General features: G+C 38.5%; 1 protein-coding gene across 1 annotated transcript in view; it reads left to right on the top strand.

Moving 5' to 3' along the window:
- Nucleotides 1–27818, top strand: part of VWDE (von Willebrand factor D and EGF domains) — a 740920-nt gene that overhangs the window by 483073 nt on the left and 230029 nt on the right. The window contains exon 18 of the mRNA XM_044066200.1: nucleotides 8925–9122. Within this exon, the coding sequence (XP_043922135.1) occupies nucleotides 8925–9122 (198 nt within the window). The remainder of the gene's footprint in view (nucleotides 1–8924; nucleotides 9123–27818) is intronic.

The following is a 27818-nucleotide window of genomic DNA, read 5'->3' as shown; positions in this document are numbered from 1 at the left end:
CCCAACACGCTCCCACATGCTGAGTCTGCCTTACACGTGCACACACTGCCTTACACGCACACTGCCTTACTCGCGCTTTCGTGCGCACATGCGCATACATCCAGCAAGAAACTTTGGTGTAGGCAACAGTGTACACCTTCCATTTCTTGACTTTCTCATGTTTACTTAGTGGCACACCTCTTTCCTTGATATCTGTCTGACATCTGTCATGTAACTCTAACCTCCAATGAACTGCATCTCTTTCTACCATTCCCCCCTGTGATGTCACCTATCTCCTACTCTGTTCCTCCCCGTATGTAACTCTTACACTACTCAGAATGTGCTCATTTGCTATGTGACAGTGGAATTCAGTATCCTTACACTCATTTGCATCAGATTGCCTACTAATGCTTAGTTACATCTCTTAGACTCAGCTTCCCCCCTTAGCAACCACTACACGGTGGCCATGTTGGTTTTGCTCTGCTGGTCCCTCCATTGACATTCCATGTATTGCATAAAACCTACATTTGTGGGTTTAAAACCTTCGTTTTTATGTTCTATGCAGCGCAGCCCGTTTGCGCTGGGTTGCGCTGGGTTTAAACATCGGCAATCGAAAAAAAAAATTATATTTTTAATATATTTGCATGGGGTCACCTTGCCAATGGCCACATATTTGGCCATTGGCATGCTGCCTATCACATATGCACCCTTTATTTGGAGCTGACATGGCTCCATTGCGTGTTGCAGAAAGCGTACTCAGTTGTCAACTGAGTACATTTCTGCAGCTAAAACGGCTCTTACACGAGCTGTTTTGGGCTTCCTGGATCGCTAATCAGCCTCATTTGCATGCTATTCGGCTGCAAGTGAGTTGATTAGCTTATCCACGCCCACTCCGTGTAAGAGCCGTTTTAGCTTGACTCTTACACGGACTTTGGGCTGTTCCTGGATCGCGAAGGCTGCATGGAGTCTTACACTACTCTTAGACTCCGTGCAAGCCTTCGTGAATCCGGCCCAATGTGTAAGTGAAACTCTTCAGTAAAAAGTAATTCATGTAGTATGCCACCATCTCAAATCTTACAAAGGTTAGCTGCAAATAACAGCCAAATCCACATTTCTAAATAATACACAAATAGTCCATTAAAGTCACCATCATTATTTTGAAAATCAGTGTAAGGGCTAGCCAAAAATATCTTTCTGTATTCTGCTTCTAAGAATTAACAATCCCTGTAAAGTTAACTAAGGACTTAATCTCATACCCACATCTATAAGTTCTTTATGCCTCTAAAATACTATTCACAGACTCCAGAAACACAAACTCTTACAAATCAATACACTATGAAAGCAAATGAATACTTCTTGAAAATTATTGTTTTTACTGTAACCCTGCTGACCATAGCTGGATCTTACTTTTCTAAAATGCAATAGTCATTTACTATCAAACCCTCTAGAATATATCTTTAATCTTACACTAACCACTGGAATTTTGCATCATAGCTTTAAGTATGCACTAATCAGATACTTCCCAAAATCCCCTTTCCACCAAAGGCTGCAAAATTTAAAACCACAGCTGACGTTTATCCTAAAATTTTAGATTAATTACTTTACTAACAAATTCTTTCCTATGTAAACATCTATGATGTTTACTCTTTAACAGACAAAGTGGCTACCAATTTGGAGAATTAATTGCTTGCCACAGTCCTGTTTGTTAAATTAAAATAAGTGTTCAGAACAAAAGATCACAATCTTTTCATCCATGAAATTTCTTGAACTCTTAGCATTATGACTGCATGACCAGTACCTGAATAGATAGTCAGTGAAGGCAGGGAGCTGGCTGCTACAGATGGTGAAGTCATATGTTGCCAGTCTGGGGAGAATTGGTGAGTCACTAAATACTTTAACATTACCAGAAAAAGGACACACACTGCACACAACCCTTCTAAATATGATGTGTGGTATAGCCTACCATCAAGGCAGAAGGCACATCTGTGTTTATGGTAATTTAAATATGAAATTCCTTCTACCACACCATCTCCTATAGATGCCATGGGAATAGGCAAGCGTTATGTCTTGATTACCTATGGCACTACCACATACATCATATTGTTAATGGTAGTTTGTAATTTGCATTGTCTTCATATTACTAAAGTTTTCAGTGACTGCACTAGTCCTTAAATCAGCCACTAGTGATTTCTGACGGTGCATGAAGTAGGTATGTTCCTCCATATTGCACTGCCACTCCAATATCTAAGGGAAGGTGAAATAGCATCCTGACCTACCTCACCACTGGGCCTTGCTTGTGGTTCTGATGCCTTGGGCAGGCAGTGATGTGACACTACCATCTGAAAGAGGAGTATTTTTAGGTGGCCACTGTGGGCTTTTAGCCATTGATCTAACATATCTTCCACAGCTTCACCATCTCCAGGTGTTTAATGAAATCCTGCCCTGTGGCAGTACCACTGCTCAGAACAATGGCACTCCAAGCCAATGAAGTACAACCAGGAGAAGAGGAGTCCACCTGGCTGTTCCCACTTCAGGCATTTTAGTGGTCACCCAAGACAGAGGTTGGGAAAACGCAGGTGATGGATGGGCCTGCTGGGTCACCTTAGACCATGGCCACACCAGTACTACTGCCATGGCAGCTGCTGTTTGGCAACATAGGAAAAGAAATGGACACAATTAAAATAACAAACCAAAATAAGTACAAAGAATAATAGTGGCAAAGAAAGAGAGGGGAGCAATATTGTCCATTCTCATGGTGCCTTTCTTAAGCAATGCCCACCTGATAAACCTACCAACATAATGAAGTAAGCAAAGGAAACACAGAGGTGTTACTGATCAATGCTAGGAGCCTAAACAAGGAACTCCACTCCCTATAAGTGCTTCAATTCCTGAAGGATGTAGATGGCTGTGTATGGACTGAGTAATGGTTTAAAATGGCAGAGAGCACTTTGGCTACTCAGGGCTATAAAGCCTGCTAGTGCTGCACATTTAGACCAGCTGCTGCACAGTAGGGAAAAAAGATGAAGGTGTCTCAGTCTTCATCTAGAAGAGATTCTCTTCAAGGCTAGTAAAGCAGCATGATTCACTAGGTCCTCTTTATGTCCAAATACCCATCAGAAATGCCCCATGTCATGTATTAGCTTGCTATAAAACTCCCTATACCACCAGTAGCATACAAGCATAGAGATTCCTAGGCTTTGTCAGTACAAATGCTCTGGAAAAATCAGACAGACTACCTGCTAGGGGAAACAACATCTTGCATCTTGTTTCACTAATATGGGGACGTCTTGCACTATCCCTTGCATGTCATTGTCACTTGTTAGGTCTGACCATAAAGCCATTTCCTTCAAAATAAAATTAAAATTAAAATCAGAGAACCCATCTACTCTGAGTCTCCTTAGAAATTTCTGTAAGACAAACTATCTTCTCCTTAATGATGCATTGACAGGATTCAAATCCCCACCAAAACCAGATAACTCTGTTAAATACAAGGATCCATACACCACCATACTATACCAGCATATAAACAACTGCATGGATGCACCTGTATCCCGAAGGAATAAGAGCAGGACAACCCCCAAAAACAAATCCTTGTGGTGGAACTGTAATATCAGAAAGCTTTACAATAAAAGAAAGATAATTTTAACCAAAATTAAGAAGACCTTACTTCTGACCAACATGTGTCTACAGTCATAAAAAAAGTTATCCTATATTGTATAGCTTTTAAACAAGGAGATTATGTCTTGATCTAGAGATGTTATCGGCCCCCTTTACTCATCCATCATTAGGCCAACCCTTGAGCATAATGCCTCCTTTGGCATGCATCTTTCCAGACACATACAACAACTGGAACACCCCCAGAGATATGTTACTAAAAGCATTCAAGGCCTAAGCAATGTGCCCTACTTGGACAAACTCAAATCTCTGTCACTGTACTTGCCATCCTACAAACTGCTAGTAGGTGGCCTGTGTCTGGCATACAAATCATCCTCTGACACAATATTGATGGAGTTACTCGACATCAGCAAGTCAGATGGCACAAGAAATACTTGGTCCTGGGATCTAAACCTCTTCTGCAAGATCAGCAGAATGATTTAGAGGGACAAGTTTATCTTGCAGAGGATACTACTGCTCTGGAACAGACTCCCTCTTCTCATAAAGCATAGTTCATCCCTGTCCATATTCATGTGCAATTTGGATCTGTGGATGGGTAACAGAAAATGTATTTCAGGTCTGCCCCCGTACTACTAATACTGCGCGGCAGCTCCTAACTGCTTTATCTCATGCATAGGTCCCATGATTTATCTATGGTATGATTCCAATTATTTTCACTAGGGGTAATATATAATTATCAGCCATGGGATGGGCAAGGCTAATTTAACACCAAGCAGTATAGGTTAATTTAAGCATCAACAGAGACATAGGCTATGCTTAAAATATTCCACAAAGGCAATGAGTCTAGTACTTACCTATAAATCTATATGAGAAAGAAATATTAGCATAACATAAATGTATTTATTTTATTTATTTATTTGCCTTTGTTAACCTGGAAAGTCCACTGGGCTGGTGTGAGCCCATTTTCAGTGGAGGCCTGGGGAGAAAAGCTCCAAAACAATGTACATAATAAAGAATTTGTTTAGAAAGTTAATAACAGCATATAACAATATACAAGAGTAAAGACATGAGTCAGAAGGAACATTGACAATATAGGGCTATATATTATGAAAGACTTGAATGCATAGTAAGGTATTCAGTATATCTGACAGATTATAATAATCTACATATACACAATTTTTTTTATCATGTGAGGCAGAATGAGGTGCACTGTGCAGGGTGAATACTTAATTAGGGAGAATGAAGAAATAAAGATATGAATATATGAACTATATATATTCTTTATCTTTATGTTATGCCAAGATAATGAATTTATGAAACACATTTAATGAATGATGTCTTAGATTAGTACAGCTGAATAAAGGCACAATGTGACTAACTGAATAGGAGGGACACAGGTAGCAGTCTAGATGTGTATATCTATTGCTATAAAACTTGTGGAAGGAAATACTGATCTGCCTGTACAGTGCAGATACAAGTGAGCCTGTGTCAAATTGCCATTTTTTGCCTAGTGTTGTTTAACACTAATCATTATATATGACTCAAACTATAAAGGTCACACACAGATAACTGAAATAACTCTATTGCTTATATTATGTACATTACCTAATGTACAGTGCAAATAAATTGTTACATGCCTACAATGTGTACATTTAAAAAAAGAAAAGCAATCTCTGTGTTGATTGAATAGATATTGCTCGTATTCTGACCTCTTCTTTCCACTGGCTAAGAAGGATAGGATGTCACATGCTGTCCAATTTGGATTAAGCTGGTGTCATCAGACAGCACTCTGACATAACTGCACCAGACATCCACTTTATACTGGGGACCCTCAGTCTTACGACACTCCAGTCAGGCACTCCCAGAGGTCAGTATGCAGCAAACAGAGGAAGATCTTTGATTCCTTGCTGCGCCACCAGGGCACCCTGCCATAATCAATGCCCTTGGAAGCCATAGTCATTGACCAGGTGTCATCCCACTGAACTATAGCAGGCTTCTCATGTCACCCCAAATTGACTTTTTTCAGCATATGTTGCACAAAGTTGTGCATCTCGGTAGTGTAGTGCAACCTGCGATGGGTTGTCCATAAGGTAGCTCTGAAAATGTTGGCATTTGAGGGTGGTATAAACATGTGAAGGATGGCACTGAATGCATGTACTATGTGCATCAATGCCTAATACTGACAGCAGAATTGCTCTTTAACACCTACAGCAGCTATAAAAGTAATATACGTAGAAAGGCATCCATGTTGGGATCAGTGATCCACTCACACATGCTCACTGCATTTCACAGGTGCTCATGCAGGTGCACCACACAAAGTGAGATGCTTTGTGCAAACAGAATCACAGACAGGTTACGTAAATAACGTGGTTCAGTATCATTCATTAGGTAGTACCAATTTATAATACTTACCATGCACAGAGTTTGTATTTTATACAATATAATACCCATCTGCAGCCAAGAGCCTCATTCTGATACAGAATATTACTGACTAAGGATTTCTGAAATTGAAGAAACAGGTACAGAAACTTTTTCCATCAGGAGCTACACTTTTTCTTTGTGAGAAAAGTTTGAATTTCTTAAATTTAATTATAATGTGCTCTGTTTTCCAGCAATAATTCTTTTGTAAAACTGCATAGACAATATGCTGTATGAATACGTGTAGGTACATTTGTAACCTACAGCTGCATTCAAGTCTAGTCATAATAGGTATGCCAGTCAAAGGTGCTTGAGCCATATGGGTGAAAGAGAATGAGCACATCAACAATACAGTTCCATAGTATATATTGCATGAGTAAGCTCTCTTCTCAGTGTGAAACAGCACCAATGTAGTTTTATAGCTGTCATTTGTGTGCTGTTGTTGTTTGAGGCCATGTACAGGTAGTTGTAAAGCCCCAAAGTAGAGACAGACAGTGATTAGGTTAATTGTGCTCCTGCAGTTGCTCTCATATATATGCTATATTGGCAGTGTGTAGATTTCTTTTTTTTTTTGGGGGGGGGGGCATGTCTCAGAGTATACAAGTGCGGTATGCAGCAGGATTATACAGCAGAGGTGTACAGAACTTGTCTAATGTGTTCCACCTTATGTATATGTACTTTGGCTGCTTGTCGCTAGCTTAACACACAGACTGGTATATAATCCAGTATAAAAAAGATAATGTTAGTGATCTGAGCAGCAGCACACCTGTAAGATACAAACACAGAATATGCCTCTGTAGCTGCTTGCACAATATGCAGTGAAAATGCTCAACTTTTTACCACTTCAGGAGGCACCTGTATTGTGCCTGCAGGCAACTGCCCTTATACGGGTTACTTCCCTTTCTGCACCCATTGTCTCTGTCCGAATACATAATCATACTAGCTGCCTATGCATATAACCCTATGCAGTCAATGGAATGCCACAAGCAATGTCAACAAATGTTATTCATCCCATATATAATACTTGACGTGGGATCTGTTGAAGCCATTGTCTGATGTTGTCAACTGAAGGCTGGACATGCCATGTATGCTGTTGACCTTTTTTTCCTGGGTTTTGCACAATGAACAATAGGTATACAAACAGTATGTATGGGTATGCAGATGTATATGTTACAGACATATATATATATATATATATATATATATATATATATATATATATATATATATATATATATATATATATATATATATACATATACATATATATGTATACATATGTATATATTTATGAAAAGGCAGTGGTCTTGGTTCTTCACCTTATTTACCTACAATGTAAACATTAAAACAGATCCATTGGGCAAAATATGTGCAGATCCTCACTCATCTCTTGATGAAGACTCGGCACATACTAAAATTTGGTCTGGATGGAAAAAATTTCTGTGGACTCTATGTAAAATACATGAACATTGTTTTTAAATGCTTTTTGTATCTTATACTTAACAGTTCAGCATGTTACTATTATGCACATTTAATTTGTTCTGATTTTAGCTGGCTCTGTGGTACAGAAGGTGAAACCTTGACTGTGAGCCAGATGAACGTGAAAAAACACTGACCCATTCAACACAGTAGTCAGTAGGGAGGATGGAAGGTTGCTGTCTCCCCCGTCATGTAACAAGGAAGTAGTCCAGTGCACTGCAGTGCAGACATCAGCAGGAAGATGAATGCACAGCAGGCAGCATATGAGCTGGGGATTTTAGATTTAAGCTTTGCTGCATTTGTATAGCAAACTTCACTGTAAGTATGTCTGAAGCAGCGTGCATGTACACATAAGAAGGTGTATGTAGTCCCTCACTTAAGTGGGCATGCACGTTACTTATCAGGGGGAGGAGTTAGACCATGTATAGAACCCGCTTATAGTGCACAGACAATGGCCACAATGCAGGTTTGACTAGCACCATAAGGAAAATGAACAGGGCCCAACTATTATGGCAGCCAGATAGTCAGCAGGCATAGGGAAAATGAGAATTCAAGAAAAAATGTGCTGAATAGAATGTGAGCTACTATTGTCCTGTCATATCATTTCAAATATATGTTTACTCTTTGTTATTCCTTCTTTAGTGGGCTGTGTACTAGGACTGTATAACAGCTCTTCTTGAGCTCGGAGTTTGAAGATACATACAAAAGAGCCCCCTAAAACCACTTGGACTATTTGGAGTGGAACCTTGTGATATGTTCTCTTATCTTTGTTTCCTGGAAATCAATATTACTGTTTTGCTTCCATCAATACTATGTATGGGTTGGAATTTTTGAATCTAGTTATAAGGAAATGACAGCCCCTCTGTAGGTTATTAATTATACGGTATAGTCAACAAGGTACCATGCCGTATGTTTGCATCTGTAAGAAAATGGGGTTTTGATATTCCCTTAAGCTTCTTATCATGTATATGGTTTGGTTTATTAATATAGTTTCATTTGAACTGTTAAACGTTATTTAAATATTCTGCCATATAGGATGCATTTTTATAACAAGACATCTCATCTATATTGATATAACATTTTACATTAATTTAATGTTTTAACAAGGAGACCCTTTGTTTTATTGTCACAGGAGTTTATATTATTTATGTGAAGTGCTTCACTGAAGTTGCCTTGTGACCCAGCATTCAAATTTAAATAAAGTTAAAACATAAGGAGTGCCTATATAGTTCCTGCATGCCATTAGTATTGGATGGTATGCATTAAGTAACTGTAGTATATCAAATACATGTTTTTAGTGGCCGTACACTGTGACATCGCTACATGCTTACAACATGTCAAAATATATTTTACAGTAAGAATAGAAATATATCAGTATTTAATATGAACTGTCAGATTGCCAATTATGTAGCTTACATTTTTAATTTTGCTAGAGCAACCCACTGATGGGGCCCCTTCTCTGTCTATTATTGCTGAAAACTTTGAAGATGATTATATTTACTATGAGGATGAGGATGAAGAGATTAATGCAAAAGGTCGATATAAAGAAGATTATGTTATTCCAGATGAAAATCAGATTACTCAACTGCATATCACCCAGAGTGGCCTATCTACAGCTGTGTCTATTTCTGGTAAGGAATGAATTCTCGCATCACCTGACATTGCTAGAGCCTTCTCTGACTCAGTGATGGCAATAAACATTAGGTAATATAATTTGAATGTTTTTTTCTTTTGCTTGACATTCTTTTCATTAGAGTAAAGATGCAACTGATGATATGAACCAGTAGTGTTACTGTATGTTAAACTATTCCACTAAGAAATGTTTTTGTTTCCCTATTGAAATGTTGGCACTGGAAATGCCAAGTGTCAAAAAGCCAAATGAATCTCTCCTTTGATAGTCACATTGCCACAGTAGTCAGGAAGTCCTCCTACGTGGCACACCTCATCATAAAAGGGTTCTCGTCCAGGAAAAAAGAGATCATCTTTACCCTCTACTCATCACTCATTAGACCCATTATAGAGTACAACGCCCCTTTTGGAATGTACCTCACAAGACATCTGCAGCAGCTGGAAAGGCCACAGAAGTACCTCACAAAGAGGATTACTGGACTCAAACAAATGCCCTACACTGACCGCCTCAAAAAACTCCAGCTTTACTCGGTAGCATATCGCCTACTCAGAGGTGATCTCTGCCTAACATATAAAGCTATGTCAAATCCAGAGCCGTTGGACATGCTACACCTAAAGAAATCCCAATCCCTCCGAGCTACTAGCTCTAGGACCTAAACCTTGTCACCACAATAAACAGGACATGCTGGAGGGATAGATTCCTATCCCAGAGACTTCCCATACTCTGGAACAGGCTACGCATATATGTCAAGCAAAGTTCTTCATTAGCACTCTTCAAGAAAAATCTTAATGAGTGGATAGGAAATAAGAAATACACCCTGGGGATCACTTCTGTGTCTCTGTTCATCAATGGCACAGGAAAATAACTTTCTTGGGTGGCGTAAGCCAGGGTACCTTGTTGGCTAGGTTTGCATAGGTCCTTGGGCCAATAGCCTAGTACCTACCTATGAACCTATGAACCTATGAATAAAAGGACCAAAAACAAAGAGAACAGTGTATCTCAAAAATAACTCTTCTCCTTAACCCACACCTCAAGAACTTATATATATATATATATATATATATATATATATATATATATATATATATATATATGTGTGTGTGTGTGTGTGTGTGTATATATATATATATATATATATATATATATATATATATATATATATATATATATATATATATATATACATATACTGAGTCCGAGATCACCATACCTCAGAGAAAAGGAAATATTCTGAGAAATGGTATATTGGACGTAGTATATGTAAGTCCGATTTTTTGGCCATTCAGTCTCCATGTTTCAGGACTCACTGTAGTGGGTTTTGACATTTCAAAGGGTTACCAGTGTTTTCAGATACACTGTACACATACACAGACACACACACAGACACACATACACAGACACACACACACACACACACACACACACACACACACACACACACACACACACACACACACACACACACACACACACACACACACATCAACAAAAGGCAATGAATGATCAGAACATGCTCACCAAACACAAGTTCTTAAAAAAGACAGAAGAGAAGATAAATAATGATAGCAGAGAAGTCTTTTTTCATTACAGCTGGGAAACAATTTCTGACAGCCTCCACTGTATCACTGAACTCAAAATTTTTGCTGAGAGCCCCTTAGGATTATATAATTTAGTAACTTAAACAACAGATGAGTGAATTAAAAAATACCCAACATTTAATGCCTAACAGACAACAATCAAGTCTTTATTGTGTCTTCTGCAAGCTAGCCTATACAGGTCATCCAGCTACTGTTTTGGTAATAAGCAGTGGCTGCTTTATGTTAAAGATAAATTCTGTTCCATATCTGTCCTTGATATTTTTACAATGCTGTGTCAAACATTATTTTTTTCAATTTTAAAACGTATTTGTCAATATTATGCTCCCTTTATAGAGCTATAAACATACTATCCCTGTTGACTTCTACATTTATATGAATCTTCAGAAAATGACACGGTTAGAACTACCTAGAAGGATATCACAATATGTATTCAAGATTCCATTACTTCTTCACTCTATTTTTGATGTTTATTTCCATGATAGCTCCTATACATTTATTTGTTTTTTATTTATTGCGATTGTTTACCAGGAAAGTCTGACTTAACACAGCACCCATTTCAGCCCAGGGAGAATTATCCAATGTAGAAAAAAACAATAACAAACACTAACATTTAAAAGGCAATAATAAAGCAATAACCCATGCCTAGGTGTGGGTAATGCTGGATTTACCCACGGTTGGTCTGGTTTGGTCACGAGGGCGAAGCCCGAGTGGCCAAACAAAGCCAACCGTGGGTAAATCCAGCATTACCCACACCCAGAAGTGGGTTATTGCTATTATGCAATGACATTATTTAGAAAAAAAATAATTACTTTTCTTAAATAATGGCATTGTATAATGCCTCCTTGCTGCCCTTCCACAGCTGTCTGGTATTCTGTGGCAGTTCTGATGTACTGCACATGCGTATGCCTACGCAGTACATCAGAGCTGTGGGCAAAAGCAACGGAGAAAGCAAGATCTCCATTGCTTTTTACAAACTGTTTTGCTATGTTAAATGGGTTTAGCATAGCAAGACAGGTTTAAAATAAGCAACGGAGATTCTCCGTTGCTTTTTTTAAAGTTGTCTCGCTATGTTAAACCCATTTAACATAGCGAGACAGTTTTGAAAAAAGCAACGGAGAAAGCAAGATCTCCGTTGCTTTTTAAAAACTGTTTTGCTATGTTAAATGGGTTTAATATAGCGAGACAGCTTTAAAAAAGTGTTGCTGTAAGAGTTATAGTAATGGAAAAAGTCTGGGTGACCAGACCTTTTTCCATTACTATAACTCGGATTTACAACGTGCACACTGACCAATCAGCTTGCACGTTTTTGAATATTGAATGGGGGGGGGGTCGTTGTATAATATAGCAATAACCCACAGCTGGGTGTGGTTAATGCTGGATTTACCCAATGTTGGAGTGGTTTGGTCACAAGGGTAAAGCCCGAGTGACCCAACAAAGCCAACTGTGGGTAAATCCAGCATTATCCACACCTAGTCATTGGTTATTGTTATTTTACAATGACATTATTTAAGAAAAAAGTTAGTTACTTTTCTTAAGTAATGTCCTTGTATATGTGCGCCATGATGCTCTTCCACATTTTTGCCCATTATCCTGTGGCTGTCCTAATGTACCATGCATGCGTATGGGACTTACATTCTCACATTTACACAGTACATCCGTGCTGTGGCAAGAAAGCAATGGAGAAAGAAAGATCTCTATTGCTTCTTTAATTGTTCTTTTTTTTTTTTTAAAGAAAAAAAGTTTGTAGGTCGGACAGTTTACTATGACTGTACACATTCTTACAATTCACATTTAAGGTGCAACTCAGTAAAATAAAATAAATCGCCATAGCTGCCCTTGACTGGATTTGGAAGTAATATACAGCATGATGAAAGGTACAAAATTCGCAATCCAGATAGTTTACAGGTACAAGAGAGACAGAGCAGAAATACAAGGACAATCAGGTATATTATGTAAAACTAAAGAAACATACCTAATTGTCCTTGTATTTCTGTCCTGTCTCTCTTGTATCTGTAAACTGTCCGGGTTGTGAATTTTGTACCTTCCATCATCTTAGGTCACGAAAACTGAAATATCATAGCATATACTAACAAAGAAAGTCTGGGCAACTGAACAATGAGCTCGCTGGTTCAGCTGACCAATCAGCATGCTCGTTTTTGAATATTAATGGCTAGTCATTGTATCATATACAGTATTCTTTACATTTTTCAAAAGAGGGAAAACTGTATTTAAAATCTGATAAAGTATGTTGGCAATCATACTGTTGCTATTTTCAATGGAAAGCAATACATCTTACAATGACATAGTGCTGGGAGAGCTAGAGTTGTGAAATAGAAGACAAGGGTAGTTGAAGCTGAAGGAGTACAACAAAAGGAGTGGGGGAAGAGAGTGAGTTATGAAAAGGAAGGAGGAGAATTTGGAGTGACCTGAGCAAGGCTGAGGCTGAAGGGGTATGGTGTGCTAATCTGGTGTAGTACATTTGCTGAGCCAGGAGTTGAATAAGTGAGACTTTATCTGTAGTTTGAATGACTTTAGTGAGCAATCCTGCCTTATCATTAGGAGCATGGAATTCCAGGTTTATGACATGTGATGGGTGCAGAGGGAACAGCCTGCAGAGTTATTAGGTTTTCATATATGTAGGAGGCCTTTGCCAGAAGAGATCAAGCTTCTGGGTGGGTTATATGCCTGTAGAAAATTGGCTAGAGACAGACAATCATTGGCTTGTTTATTAGATTGTGGGTAATAGGGAACTGGGAATATGTGAGTTGGTGAGGTGCTACCAGCCACTGGAGGTCTCTAAGTGACAGACAGTGATGTGATCAATGGGGGAGTCTGGCTGCTAATTTTGTGACCTTGTTGCCGCACTGCTTGAGTTTGTTTAGTTGAATTAGGCACATGTTTGTCAGTACTGGTAGTGAGTAGAGGAGAGCAGTTAGCAGCGGGGTAGTGGCAATATGACAGTTCGTAGTGTTAGCGTTAGAGAGATATGGTTTTGCCCTATAGAGAGTGCCTAGTTTTTGGTGTGGTTTTGTTTTTTTCTGTATGTTGAATGCAGAAGTCAAACTTTAGGTCTTCATTTGTGTAAATTCCTGGTAGTTTTGTTGGTGTGGTGAGTTCTATTTTAGTATAGTTGGAAGAGGTAGTAGTGAAGGATGCGTTCTTTATTGCAAGGTGTTTGGAAGTGAAAGGGATTAGGTTTTAAGGGTTTAGGAATAGCTGGGAAGTAGTCAGCCAGTTTTCTGTTTCCTAATTATTTCCTAACTGTCAATCTAGTTGAGATATTGACAGTAGTACATACTTTGCGTTCCTGTTCATGACTGTCAAAACATTGCCCAACATTATGGACAATGACAGTGCAGAATATCTTATTTTATGCCATTTACACAGTGTTATTTCTTAAATGCATATATCATTTTTTGGCTGCATTAAGCAGCTGCACAGGAAAAGTTCACTACAAATGGGACAACTTCAATTCCACCTAAATATGAAGACAGGCAAAAATTAATACCTGCAGATGGGATTGTCTCCTTACTCACAAAAGTTAGAATATTCTAAGGTGGTTGTGTTCAAATATATTTTTTTGATATGTCATTTCCAAAAATGGAATGTTTACTGTATCAGATTTAATTTTTCTGGAAAAAATATTTTGATACTATTTATTTTTTAGTGTGTTTTACCAGTAATTTCACTGACCGCACTTTTAGTTACTACTTTTCCAGTTCACATTTCATCTTCATTTCCGTCACCTTTTTTTATATTGTAAATGCAATCTACACTATACAATCAGTTATGAGAAGAAGCATAGTTAGCTCAACCAGCACCCTGTGTTGGTACCATGAACCAGTGTCCCACTCACTCAGCTTTTCAAGTGAAGAGCAAAAAAGAAAAACATGTTCCTTCTACTGGCACACCAACCAGGTGGCCAGATTGCACCTTCCATGTAGTAGTTCTACTCCATTCCCACATCTGTCTTCAGATTGGTCCCCATATACAACCTCCTTACTATGTTATTTACCCATATAATGCCCTCCTTTCATTCTTTTCTCATTCATTGTGGACAACTCCAGTTCTATAAACTTCTCTTGTAATCCATCTCCAGTCTCTTACTCTTATTGTGGCTTTAGTTAGTATATTTTTTGTAGAATTCAGTCACCTCTACCTAGAAAGAGCAACAACACTGTGCACAGTGTGCCATATCAGAGATATGACTCCTATACAGTTTATATAATTTTCTTTTTTTGTGCATTCTAGAGCCTTGCCTGTTTTCACCACACCTCTCTTTGACTTTATTTCTTCAATAACTACTTCTCCAAAATTGTTCTATTGCTCAGTGATGCCTAATTTGCTTATCTTCCAGCTAGTAGTTCTGGCTGTCTTGGTCCACAGATGCAAGAAGTTGCACCCAGTAACACTGAATATTATTTGTCTGTTCTAAGACCAGTTAACTATCTCTTTTAGGGTCCTCTGCAAATTCTTACCATCTGCTTCTATCAAATGTTATCCTCACCCGAGTTTTGCTGTTGTCCAGGTATAGGTTGATCATGTTCTTAGTATGTTTTATGATATCTGGAAACAGGATCCCAAAAGTTTACATAGACTCTTCTTTATTCAGATAGCACCCTTATCCCATAGCACTTTCTGTTTCCTTCTTTTTATAAATTCTGTAATCCACTTTTTAGCTTCTCCCACACTATTACTATACATCTTAAATTCCCACTTAATCATTTGTAATAGTCAGAAACAAAGGAGTGGCTAAAGTTGAGTTACACTACATCCAGTATATTTTTGTTTCCCGTTCTATAGTCAGCTAATCAAAGAACTGCATAAGACCAGATTGGAAGGATGTACTGGCTAGGAAGCCATATTGTTATTCTTCCTGCCGACTCCTATTCTAAAAGAATGCCACAAGCCAAGCTAATACTATGCTTCGTAATCTCTTCACCCACCCACCTTATTTTTCGTCCTGTTGTCCTACTCTGACATTCAGGTACTGCCCCTTCTTTTTTGGAATGCTAACACAAAGAATTTCTTTAGAATATCTGTCTTACCAATATCCTGAGTGTATTTGCTTTCATCCTTGGTGACCCTCTGGGACTCTGTTTTACTTTTCCTACTTTCCCCATGTATACAAAGATATTTCTTGCTGTTTTATCCCTATTGCAAACTCCATTTTAATATTTAATTTCACTTTCTTTTTTTTGTTTCCTCATATTTGTTTTTTCTTTCCTCTTCTCCCTTCCTGAGCCTCTTGTAGGACATCTCTTTTCCATTATTGCGTCTTTTACCTTTTTGGTAAACTAAGTTGGTTTTCTCTTTTAGTACTTCTGTATTATCGCAACCAGATATTCGTGGTTGCTGTAATATGCTTGTTGGCCTGCAAAGGCAGTTTTGTATTCAGCGTAGAGTGTTATCTAATGTTTTTAGTGTGTGCAAGGTCATACCTCGTAATTTTGGGAGGGTAAACAAGGTTTAAAATGTGCTTCCAGTTTTGCGTGCTTTTTAATTGGTTTAACTGAGGCCGTTCTGCAGAAAAAAGTTGAGGAGACGTAGAAATGTTTGCTTGAACTGTTTTCCTGATTGCAAAGACATGGGAATGTGTAGTTATACTTTTATTTTTAATGGTGAAAGATAGATCAGATTATTTGTAGTATATTTCTACTGGAGAAAGAATTACAATGTGGAGAACTGGAAATGTTGGATTGTAAAGTTACCTTACTCCTGAAAGAAAGGGCTTCATTATTTGGATAAACTTCTCAAAAGGAAGACAGGGACAACTGCAACTTTTGTAGGTAACATATTTTAATTAATGAAACTTGAAAAAACTGTACAATAACTTAAACTGTATGAACATACTTGGAAATGTAATGGTATACTGGAGGCTGAAAGTTTTTTTATGAAATAATGATGACAGGTTGCAGTCAGGAACTGTGAGGTATACAGTACTGGTTTTTATATTAGTTTTGCATTTAGCTATTCTTGTACATAGGAGGTAGTGTCATAGTAATTATTCAACTAAGTGATTCCTCAGTTGTTGGTTTACTGGTTGTCTGTGGTGGAAAATTGTTTGCGATTGCTGTCAACATTGCATCGAAGCAGACTTTCTTGAGTGGAAACTGTGTTTCTCACCAGATAAATTCAATTAGGTAGGAGTCCAAATGGTGTCTTGCAGTCCCTTGCTGTTTTTTGTTTCTCCACTTTACAGTTCCCCACATTCTTTATATGTGCTGAGTGTGTACTCCTGTGTTTGGGTCTACAAAGCTGTATTTATGGTTTACTTTCACGTGAGTGAACCTAGCTTCTTGTAATTGTTGTGTTTGATATGCTCTCCATGAATCAGAATAAATAGTACTCCCCTTTTATGTATTTTTGTATTTCAGTGCGGGAAGTGCCTTGAGTGTGGAGTCTGCATGTCCTCCCTGCAGTTGGGTGGGCATTCCAAAGACATGCCTTCATTGAAGGTGGAACGTCGAGCTGGCACCTCAGCGTTTGTGAAAGTCTACTGCCAATAATTAGCGGACTGAAGTTCCATTGTGGCGACCCCTAACCGGGAAAAGCCGAAAGACAAACAACAACAACATTAAATAATGTTTCTACTGTTCTGTCAGCAACTCTCACAAGAAATGTCTCTCTTGTTTCCCTACAGATCCCTCCAAATACCCATTGTTGAGGGAGAATACAGCCCGCATTACTTTTATGACGGGTGAATAGGGTTTCATCTATTTCAACTATACATCCTTCTCCTCTGATTTTTTTCTGCTCCTGTTTCTCCATTTCAAGGACACACACATCCCTCAAGTAGTTACTCCAGTCTATTACAGTCTTGTCTGCCATATCCAATTCTCCCTAGCAAAATCTTACTGATGTTCACTGCTTACACCAGCAATAAATAAAAATGGACAGCAGTAGTAAAATTAATTCTACTGCTATCAAACTAATTTCCTGCATGAATACCAGTATGTTTATAACATTTATCAGAATTGCACTTCCAGAAAATTTGTTTGCCAAAGTACAGCTTCATTGTATGTCCAGAAAAGCATTCTTTACTTGCCTGTAAAATTCCGTACTGCTGAAAAAGTGCAATGCATTCTTTTTCAGTTGTTGGTAAATCACACAAACGCATACTGAACATATATATATGTAATGTTGTATTTCTACTGGAAAACTTGTACTGGCTATACGGATGTTCTTCACAGATATCAAGTAAAACTTTGACAACATTTGCTGCTCGAGAAAAGGAACGTGCATTAGCCATGCAGGAGCTTGAAATGTAATCAATCTAATAGGGCATAATGTTGGTAAAAGGCAACTGTTGAGTAAAACATTAATGTTTGACATGATTCACTGATATTCATACCAAATATAACTATTTGGTGAAACACTACATTGTTTGTGTGATTTCTCATGTTTTATTTGTACTATTCAGATAATACGAACTGTATTACTGCAACCACGAATATCTGGTTGCAATAATATGTAAGTACCTCTCTTTCTTTTGACATTACTCTGCATAGAAAGACTCATTTTCCTGGCTGTGATAATATGTGTATATTTTTAATAGTCTGGTTCTGTCATTTAGCTCTCGGTTGCCTATTAACTCCTTAGGCAGTCTCTTTTGTATTCAGCGTTCCTGTATCCCTCACCTTGACTTTGCTTTTCTCCCTAGTAACCACCCTCCCTGGTGAACCATACAGTGCGGCAGTCACTACTGGTAAAGATGCTCCTTCCTACATGATACGTACCTTCTCCTCATAGTGGACTATATATGTTGTATATCTTTTTGTTTTCTTCTTGTGCCATTGTGCCATTTTGCTGGGGCCATCTCAGTCCATTCATTTTACCTGTGCATTTCTGTTTGGACATTCAAATGCTGCATTCTGCCCTATGGAGGCTGTGATTTATTTTAAGTGCAACCCCCCCCCATCATATTTTACTCTTGTTATGATTTCCTGTTTTTTGTCATTAACCTTTTCCACTGACTGTGCTGGCCTGCAAACTGTGTATGCTCAATGGTATTTCCTTTTCCTGCCTTGTAATCTAATGGGCAGGATACATAACTCGTACTGCACTATCTAATTTCATTCTGATCCTTTGTGCCACTTCCTAATACTCCAGAGGTTACGCCTTGCTTGGTACAGATTGCTACTCCACCTCCACAGCTCTACTTCCTTTCATTTCTGAACAGGCAATATCTCAGGATGACAATATTACAGCTAAATTATCACTTTCCCAGGTTTCAGTTATTTCTGATATGTCAGCCTTACTTTTAAATACAGTGGTTGTAGTATTCCCATTTTATTTTCTATGCTTCTGACAAAGTATAAGATTACAATTCATTTTTTTGTCTCTGTGTTCTAACCACATCTGTTCTTGTGATCCATTACTCATTTCTGCCTGTGGTTTTTACTGCCATCTATACCCCCCTTTCAGCTTAGTTTAAAAATATTAGCAGGGTTGATATGCTTTTAGGTTCATAGGTGTATACTAGGGTATTGACCACTAGCACCTTTATAAGCTTAACTGGTCAGGCCAAATATGTCCCACAAGTTACATGTTTTAGACAATTATTTAGGAACAATTGTTGATTACAATATGATTTACAGACTTTCTCTGTCCATCAAAGAGATGGGTGCCAGGCCAGGGGTGAATTTTTGATTTCCCTTCCAATGGTCCAAGTTATGCTTGAATATGGCTAGGGAGGAACTTTGTTTCACATAGATCGGGAGCCTGTACATATCTGCCTCTCTAACATGTCCTATTTATGTTGCAAACAAAATTTAGGTCTTTAGGACTAGCAGTTCTGATGCTGTTGGTTTCGAGGATGTGCAAAAGGTTCATCAGAGTAGGATCCGGAAGTGCCTTGTATGCCAGGCATAGATCAGCTCTCAGTAGTCTGTAGGAGACTGAGTATACAGAGAGGATTTTTGAGGTGATCTGCATATGACATTGTGTTTATACCCTGTATTCTTTAGAAACCTTTATGGACATTCTAGTTGCTGCATGAGTCTGGTCAGGTACATACCGTAGGGGACATTATACTCAATAGTGGCTTTAATGAGGGCCAGGTATAGTGGTACAATGACTTTCCTGGACCTAGATGCCATGCACTTATAAGTTGAACATCATAGAAGGATATACTTACTACCTTGGATACATGTTGGTCGAAGGCCATTTACTGTCTACATGTGTTCCTCAATCCCTGACCAGTGGGTCAACTCTTAGTGGTGTTTTATTTATGACGTAGTTTCCTGGGGTGACTGACTTACCAAAAGGTGTTATAATGTATTTCTTTGCACTGAGTTTTAAGCCATGATTTTAGCACCAATCATTTGTCTGTGATAAACCCTCTTGTAAGATGTTAGTGTCTTGGGAAAATTCTTTGAGTACACCCAATTTGCAATCATATGCAAACCTGGTCAGCCAGAGGCCTTTGACATTAACCTTGACTTCTGAGAAGTAGATTCTAAAGAGAAGCTGGCCCGCCAGAGAGCATTGAGGGACTCCACTGGTGACTGGCCTCTTTGTGGAGGTGGTCTCTATAGTCCTAACTTTCTGAGTCCTGTCTGTGAGCCAGCTGGCTATCCAATGAGTTACACAGGGGTATATGCCTATTCTCATGAGTTTGTTTATAATGCCAAAGTGGGTTATTGTATCAAATGCCTTAACTATAGATCAAGGTAAGCAGTGTGCACTGTTTTACCCTCATCCATTGCTTTGGTGACCTTCTCAAAGAAGCCCACCAAGTTCAGTAGGCATGACCTTCCTTTGACAAAACCAGACTGGGATGGATCCAGTGTCTGAAGGTCTCCTATGTCTCTGTTGATCATTTCCATGATAATTCTTTCCATGGCTTTGCATATAAGATTAGTCAGACTAATGGGTCTGATGATTCTGGGATCTGTTGATGGTCCACCCATATGAAGAGGGATAACTGTTGCAGATCTTCATTCTTACGGCATGAAGCCTGTTTTAAGACTATAGTTAAATAGTAACTCCAGTGACTCTGATAGGTCAAGTTTTACACTATTCAGGAGATATCCTGGGATGTTATCAGGGCCCACTGAGGCTGTGTTCTTGGCCTTAGTGAGTACAGCCAGGACATGCACTCTATTTATACTTGGAAGGGTTATGTCTGAAGGTACTTCTTGGGAAGTGGCTGTGAGTGAGTGAGCAGTAAAGCTGGAACTGAATTTGTCAGCCAGCAGATTCACTATATCCCCCAGCCCAGTAAATGTGGCAGCATTAACCACCAGTTCAGCATACTACTGTGTGCTGCCTTTCAGGTTTCTGACATAGCTGAAAAAGGCCTTATGGTTATCTTTTGCCTGGGAGGCTATCTTGACCTCAACATTGGATTTATTGGACATAATTAGCCCTCTAAGCTGCCTGTTTATTTTGATGTGAGAGTTCTTATCTTTATGGGAGTTACACTTCCAGATTTCAGCCATGATCATTTATCCTTTTGCTGTATAACCTCACCAGGGTAGTTTGTTTTTAGAATTAGTTTTGGGCTTATTTCTGGTAGGCATGGCAGCCTTTATATAGCCATTGATATGGTTGTACAGAATTACCGTGAACAATTTTACATAGGCTGCTGTGTTTTCTGGATTTGAAAGGGCATTGAATTTTGGCAAACAATCACTTAATAAAAGGTAGTTTCCCTTGGAATAGCACCTAACTGTTACTGGGTTTACTGAGGTTACTGAGTTGATTTGGAAGGACACAGCTTCATGGTCAGACCTTACCAGGGAGGATTTGACATTGGGGATGATACGGCATTTTTCCATATTTGTGAGTATGAGGTGCAATATGTTGCACCCTCTAGTGGGCATATTCCCTAACTGGTTAAGGGTGTTTGTATTTATGAAGTCTAGGAATCTCTGTGCTTCCAGATTTTGGGCTGTGTAGGATCCTCAGTCTACAGAAAGATAATTAAAGTCCTCCATAAGTAAGGTTTTAAGTTGGATGATGAGTATCTCCAATAGGTTTAAGTATGTGCTATGAATTTCATGGGACATAGAGGGTGACCTACAGCTTGCTAGGTTAGGATACGGGATTTTATCTATGGTGACCTAAACATGAAGAAACTGTAGTGCATCATCCTGTATAATCAACTTAATGGTATGCTTGTTGTTGATGTATATCAAAACACCTTTTGTCCCTGTCTTTGCAGCTACTGATCTAAAAGTGTGGAAGGTACTGAAACCTGCAGCTTTAAACCATGTCTGTGTAACTGCACAAATATCTGTATCTCTAGGGTGAGGAGGGCTTGGAGGGTGTTTAGCTTTTTGTTTAGGCTCCTGCCATTGAACAGTAATGACTTGAGGCTCAGTTGAGCTGATTTTGTTATGTCAGTAGGTTTGTCAATTTGGCATTGCCTAAAAAAAGGTACTAATGGGGAAGGATAACATTTTAGCCAGTATTTGAAAGTCTTGAGGGAACCACTGCAGACCATCCCTGGCAAAGCAACATGGTTCCTAAATATGTCTTCCCATCCTGACATATATTGGATCACCTTAGAATGACACCAGAAACTCAGCCAATTGTAAAATCAATTGTCTTTTATTGATATTGTGGCATCATTTTTGCTGAAGGTAATACCAGCCTGAGACACATAGTCAGAGAGATTTATAATGTCTATCATCATATAGTCTATGGAGGTATGTCTCATATCATTTATACCTACATGGACTATGATGGAATCATACTGCTACCTGTGGTGCAGCAACTTGAGTGTATACATAATTTGGCAAATCCTGGCTCGAGATAGGCAACTAACCATTATCTTCTCTTTGTTCAACCTGTTTAGAGGAGCATCAGTATGCCTTACAATGGAGTCTCCTATGCCTAGAATCATAGGAAGTGTGTTTGCCTGCGCTATGGGCTTTGTATTTGAGGCTCCACTGATTGAGGTTGCATATGTGTTGTTAGGTGTTACCTTTGTTGAGTGCTTTTGGGTTTGCTGAGGATAATCTTTGATGATGGGTATTCTAGGAGGTCTTGTTTTATTTAGGAAGATTGCATTTAAGTGCATCAGCATTATGTTCGTCTATGTGTGTCTTGTGTGCTATGTGTACAGAGTACAGTGTGCATGTTTTTTGACAACCAAATGTTTGCTTTTATGTGAGAGCTTACCCTCAAATAACACTGTGATGTACACCTCAATCATACTGTATCCATTACTTTAAGGATTAAATGGTTGTCAGTAAACATGAGACAATTGCTACATTATCTCAATATACCGATATCCATCAGGCTGGCAGCAGAGAAATTAGGAAATTGCATATCCATGTTGTCAGGTCCTCTAACTGGTGAGCTGAAGGGTGTGACATACAGGAGTTCAGGGTACCACTTTATGGGCAGTTCTAAAGGGAAAATGTTCTTCTAGATGTCTGGGAGTGTACAGGGCACTGGCATGATGAGCAGCTCTGTGAAAATGTGCCGAATTTATACTAACACTGGAAATACAGAAAACTGACTACTGAGACCTCTGGCTAATAAAATGACTACACTTAGAATCCTTTTGTCTGCTTCCCAACTCAGATAGAACAGCCAAATACCTACTGCCACTAGATAAACAATCCCAGTCCTCCTAATGTAAAAGCACAGTAAATGAGTGTTCAAAGTGAAACGCTACCACAAACAAATTTAAAATTAAGTAAAGGCAATAGGTAATACAAGATAACAGCAGTGTACTTCAAACAGCTTATTACTAAGATCCACTCAATTGTGCAGAATTTATAAAGGCACTAAAACAAGGTAAGCTGATTAATAAGCCCTCCAGCCAATAAAACAATTGCATGTAGAAATCTCTAGGTTGCTTCCCCAACCTATACAGACCAGTCTGCCACCCACTGTCACTAGATGGAAAATCCTTGCCATCTTGATGTAAAAGCACATGAAAGTGCTTGCTAGAGTGTAAAAATATACTACTTTATCCATCAGCTAGCTAGATAATGAATTTAGAGCAAGTTCATCTGTACAACAGAAAGGCAAAATGCACTTTCAAAATAAGCACAAAGGAAGGCAAATAAATAATTCAAGATATCAACAGCAGTTTAGAAAGGGAGGAGCTTATAGAGCTCAACTTACAGTAAGGGTGAGCAACTTAAAAATCATCAAGTTTAACAAGCAGATCATGGAATGGTAGGGTGAGTGGAAAAAATAACCAGCAGGGAGCTACCAATAACACATGTAGTTTTTGCATGCCTTATCAAAAAAGACAAGGCCACATATATAGTCTGTGAAACATGCAGCCTGTGTAAGTTAAATGTCCATCTACCACATTGAGCAAAAACACAAGGCCAAGCAGATTTCTCAAAACAGAAAACAAAATGGAACAGGTAAATCAGAAAGCAGCTCTATCAGTTTACACAACTCTCAGACACAAAAAAGAAATTACTTTCCCCACCAGCAGAGAGCCACCAACAGTGCTTGTAGTTTTTGGAGGACTTGAGTCATAGCAAAAAAGACAAGGCCTCAGATATACTTTGTGTATTTAAGTATCACTCAAGAAATAAATTAACCAATCAAAAACAGCATTTGAAATTTTGCAGTTCTGACATAAGTAAGGCTGTCCCACTTGATACTAGGTAGAGCCTGCCCACAACACAGTTTTTTTCCTTGAAATGCTTCCATCTAGTTTTATACTAAGTCCCTGCTGTCTTGCCTTGTCTGGTTATAGTGGATTCCAAGGCATACTGATAACAGGTGCAGCTTCCTTTCTAATCCTTTACTTAGTTTCTAGTCCTTTCCTGAGCTACCTCAACTCTGTTCACAGACAGGTATCCACGCGTACAGCTGCACACAACTTTTGTTTTCATTTAGAAAGAAACTTCCTCACATCTGGTTTTCATCCATCTGCAACTATTTAACTTCCACCCAGAGAATGCCTTACTATGATGGGTTTAGTCAGTGGTCCACTTAATTCCCACCTAATATGTTTGTGAGCAAGTCTCCAATCTTGAGGGCACTATTCTCCTCCTCTTGAGCCCTTGCAATTGACATGTGTCCTTTTTCTTTGTTATCACTGTAAGTTGTTAGTGTTGTTTACTGATCCACAACCTCAGTGGTCCATAAGCTTGACCTCCCTGACAGTAAAGAATCCTTATATTATATACTGCTCCTAGGAGGTCTTCCTGTCTCCATTATGAATTTACCTGTCTCATCCCCTTTTTGATTTCTTCCCTAGATGTGTCAGTCCATCAAGTGTCACCACACATCCTAGATTCCAGTCTTCCCTTTTCTCAAACCTCAGTCCTCCATCTTCTCCCCTCCTCCTTCCCTGGAATATGTAATACATGCACAGCCTGATCCTGCCTCTCCTCCTGTCTAGATATCCACGTGGTATTGTCACATCCTGGGTATCCCTGCTGCCCTTATTGCCTTACTATGAGTGCCTTGTTCTGCTGCTGCTACCCTCTCCCAAGTAATCATATTAGCTTCATTATACCTCCCCAGTAACCCTCCTAGCTTCATTATATCTCCATAGTAACCCTTCTAGCTTAGTTATATCTTCCTAGTAATCCTCCTAGCTTTGTTATCTCTCTCTCTCTCTCTCTCTCTAGTAAACATCCTCACTTTGTTATATCTCTCCAGTACCTGATATCTATTGTACTGCTTTTCAGCTATGACACTAAGATATGGAGCTTGCCACCATTTTTTTTTCAGCTGTGTCCTTTCCCTCTCCAGCATCTCAAGGAACATAAAAGCTCAATAATCACTCCTACTTTTAAACCCTTATATATACCAACACTCTACACCTGACACACCCAACTCATTTCTGCCTCCTATAACACTGCACATTCCATGATTGCGTGGGTTAGTTAAATAAGATTTAAGCACTAGCTGTTTCACCTTACCTTAGGGGTTTCATTAACAAACAATAGCAAATAATGAATAAGTCAATTCTTAGACAACAAGTGACAAATAATATACTCTTAACAAATATCTGTGCTGTTTTCTTAATGAGACGTCGGAGACACACTTCTTCCCAGTATTATGGGTCTTTATGTCACAGGCAGCCATTTAACACCTAACCTTCTCAGTAAAATTGCAGATCAGACAGGCTACTTCTTGCTTTAATCCTATATATCAAAGGTTAATAAATGAAGCAAAAATGGATAATAAAATAAGCAAATTGTTCAAAATAATCTTATATTACAGCCACTTGATATTTTTATCACTACATACAGATGAGAGCTGGACTTTGTTTTCTTATAAACATAGAACAGCTTCCTAATGGCAATATGTTGTGATATAAAATATCCAAACACTAGTCACCGAGTCTTACAGTTTATTATCTATGTCTTGAAAATATTAATTTGTTTGTAACACAGACTGGAGATAAAGATGCAAGACAATCACTCTGTCTAAGATGTAAGACAATCACTATATCTAATTACATCAAATCATACATCCTAATACAAAATAATCATCAGAGCTCAGTGAAAGTATATTTTTGCTCTATACAAGTAATCAAATGTCAGGAAGTGAAAAGAGATGAGTTTGACTGCACTGCATGGATCTGTAAAACAGCTAAGTCATGATATTTCTGAATACAATTAATGAATGAAATACTGTGTGGGACGTATTTTAGGTAGTTGAAGGGAATACCTTGTCCATTGCTCTTTAAGAATTCAATTAAAGATCATGTGCAACTTTTTTTGACACTCTGGAGGGTGCCAGTCAAAGTATAGCCTGTGTAGTATGCACATCAAAATAAAAAAAATCTTTAATAAGTTTTATTGAAATTAAAAAAAAAATGTGTTTTCCACATGCATGCATCAGCGACTTGATTCCAGGACAAGAAATATTGTGCTGTACATACAGATGCTTTATTTACTACAAATGGTTTAGTAGGCCATGAGCTAACATATCAAAATGAGCAGCTTTTTTAATTGTTCATCTAAAAAACAGCCTGAAGTCACCAGTAAAGACAGTTACGTAGAAAATACAAGAAAAATAAAAGTGTAAAACAAGTAAGAAGGATGAAATCAAATATTTATAATAATAATAGATGCATTGTTAAATGATACTTGTAATATTTTTGTACTGGCTTTCAGCTTTAAATACAAAATATGCAATAAAATCATCCTTCCAGCTAACAGAGAAAAAAAGCTATCGAATTTAGACATAAATATTGCTGCAGTCATTCCCAGGAAACAGTGCATAACCAGCGTATACAGATATAATAGTGGTGGAAGTCACACACAACACAGTGATCAGTATGAAAGGCTACAACATTCAGTACTTCCTTCTGAAGTCAAGAGAGTAACAGGCCATCATGGTTTCAGAGGAGAGCAGACATGACCAGGTGCTCCTACTGCTCATGCCCCAGATCTGCAGGCCATTATGTATAGCTGCCACATGGTGCATTCCCACACCAGGTAAGGTTTGCAGACATGCATACTATTCACGAACAGCTGCAAAATGACAACAATGAGTGCATTACCCTTCCATCTCCTGTTATATGCAGTAATGTCAGGCAGTTCTGTTTAGTACGCTGATGAAGTATATGATGGTGCTTAATGTGATGTTGGCACCACAGACACTATTCTAAAACAGTGATAATAAAATTAAAATTAGTATGGACCAGCTTCCCTGCAGTAGTTCTTAAAAGATTTCAGTTACATTTTTGCCAAATGTACTGATGTCAAGGTCCCGGAACATGACCTAGTAAAATGCAATGGCAAGGACATCATACACATGGTAACCTTCAGCTTGCTGCTGGAGGATGCCACAGTGGCATATAAGATGCTGACAAAAACACAAATATAAAGATATCAAGAACTTCCAGTGCTTCTTGAAGAAATCTTCGCATATGGAAGATGGTGACATAATCATACCATTGTGTCTGAAAATCCTTTTCCTACCCTTCCATCTTTCAGAATGTGGCATTGTTAGTCCCTGACTGGTTACCATTGACTATTAGGCATATTTTTCCAGTTCCTTTACTCCAGAAACTAAACCTCAACATAAAAAAATAGTCATTCTATTATTTTATTCACAATTTGTTTACTCGGTAGGTGACATGGTCTGTTACTTCTTTTTATTCACAAATTGGGTACAAAGCATTGCTCACTGCTATAGTCCATGAGTGT

Source organism: Protopterus annectens, chromosome 3.part1 (genome assembly GCF_019279795.1).
Source record: "Protopterus annectens isolate FY-2018-M chromosome 3.part1, PAN1.0, whole genome shotgun sequence".
NCBI classification, from domain to species: Eukaryota; Metazoa; Chordata; order Ceratodontiformes; family Protopteridae; genus Protopterus; species Protopterus annectens.
Note: the sequence above shows the minus strand (reverse complement) of the source record. Positions and strands in the feature narration are given on the sequence as shown.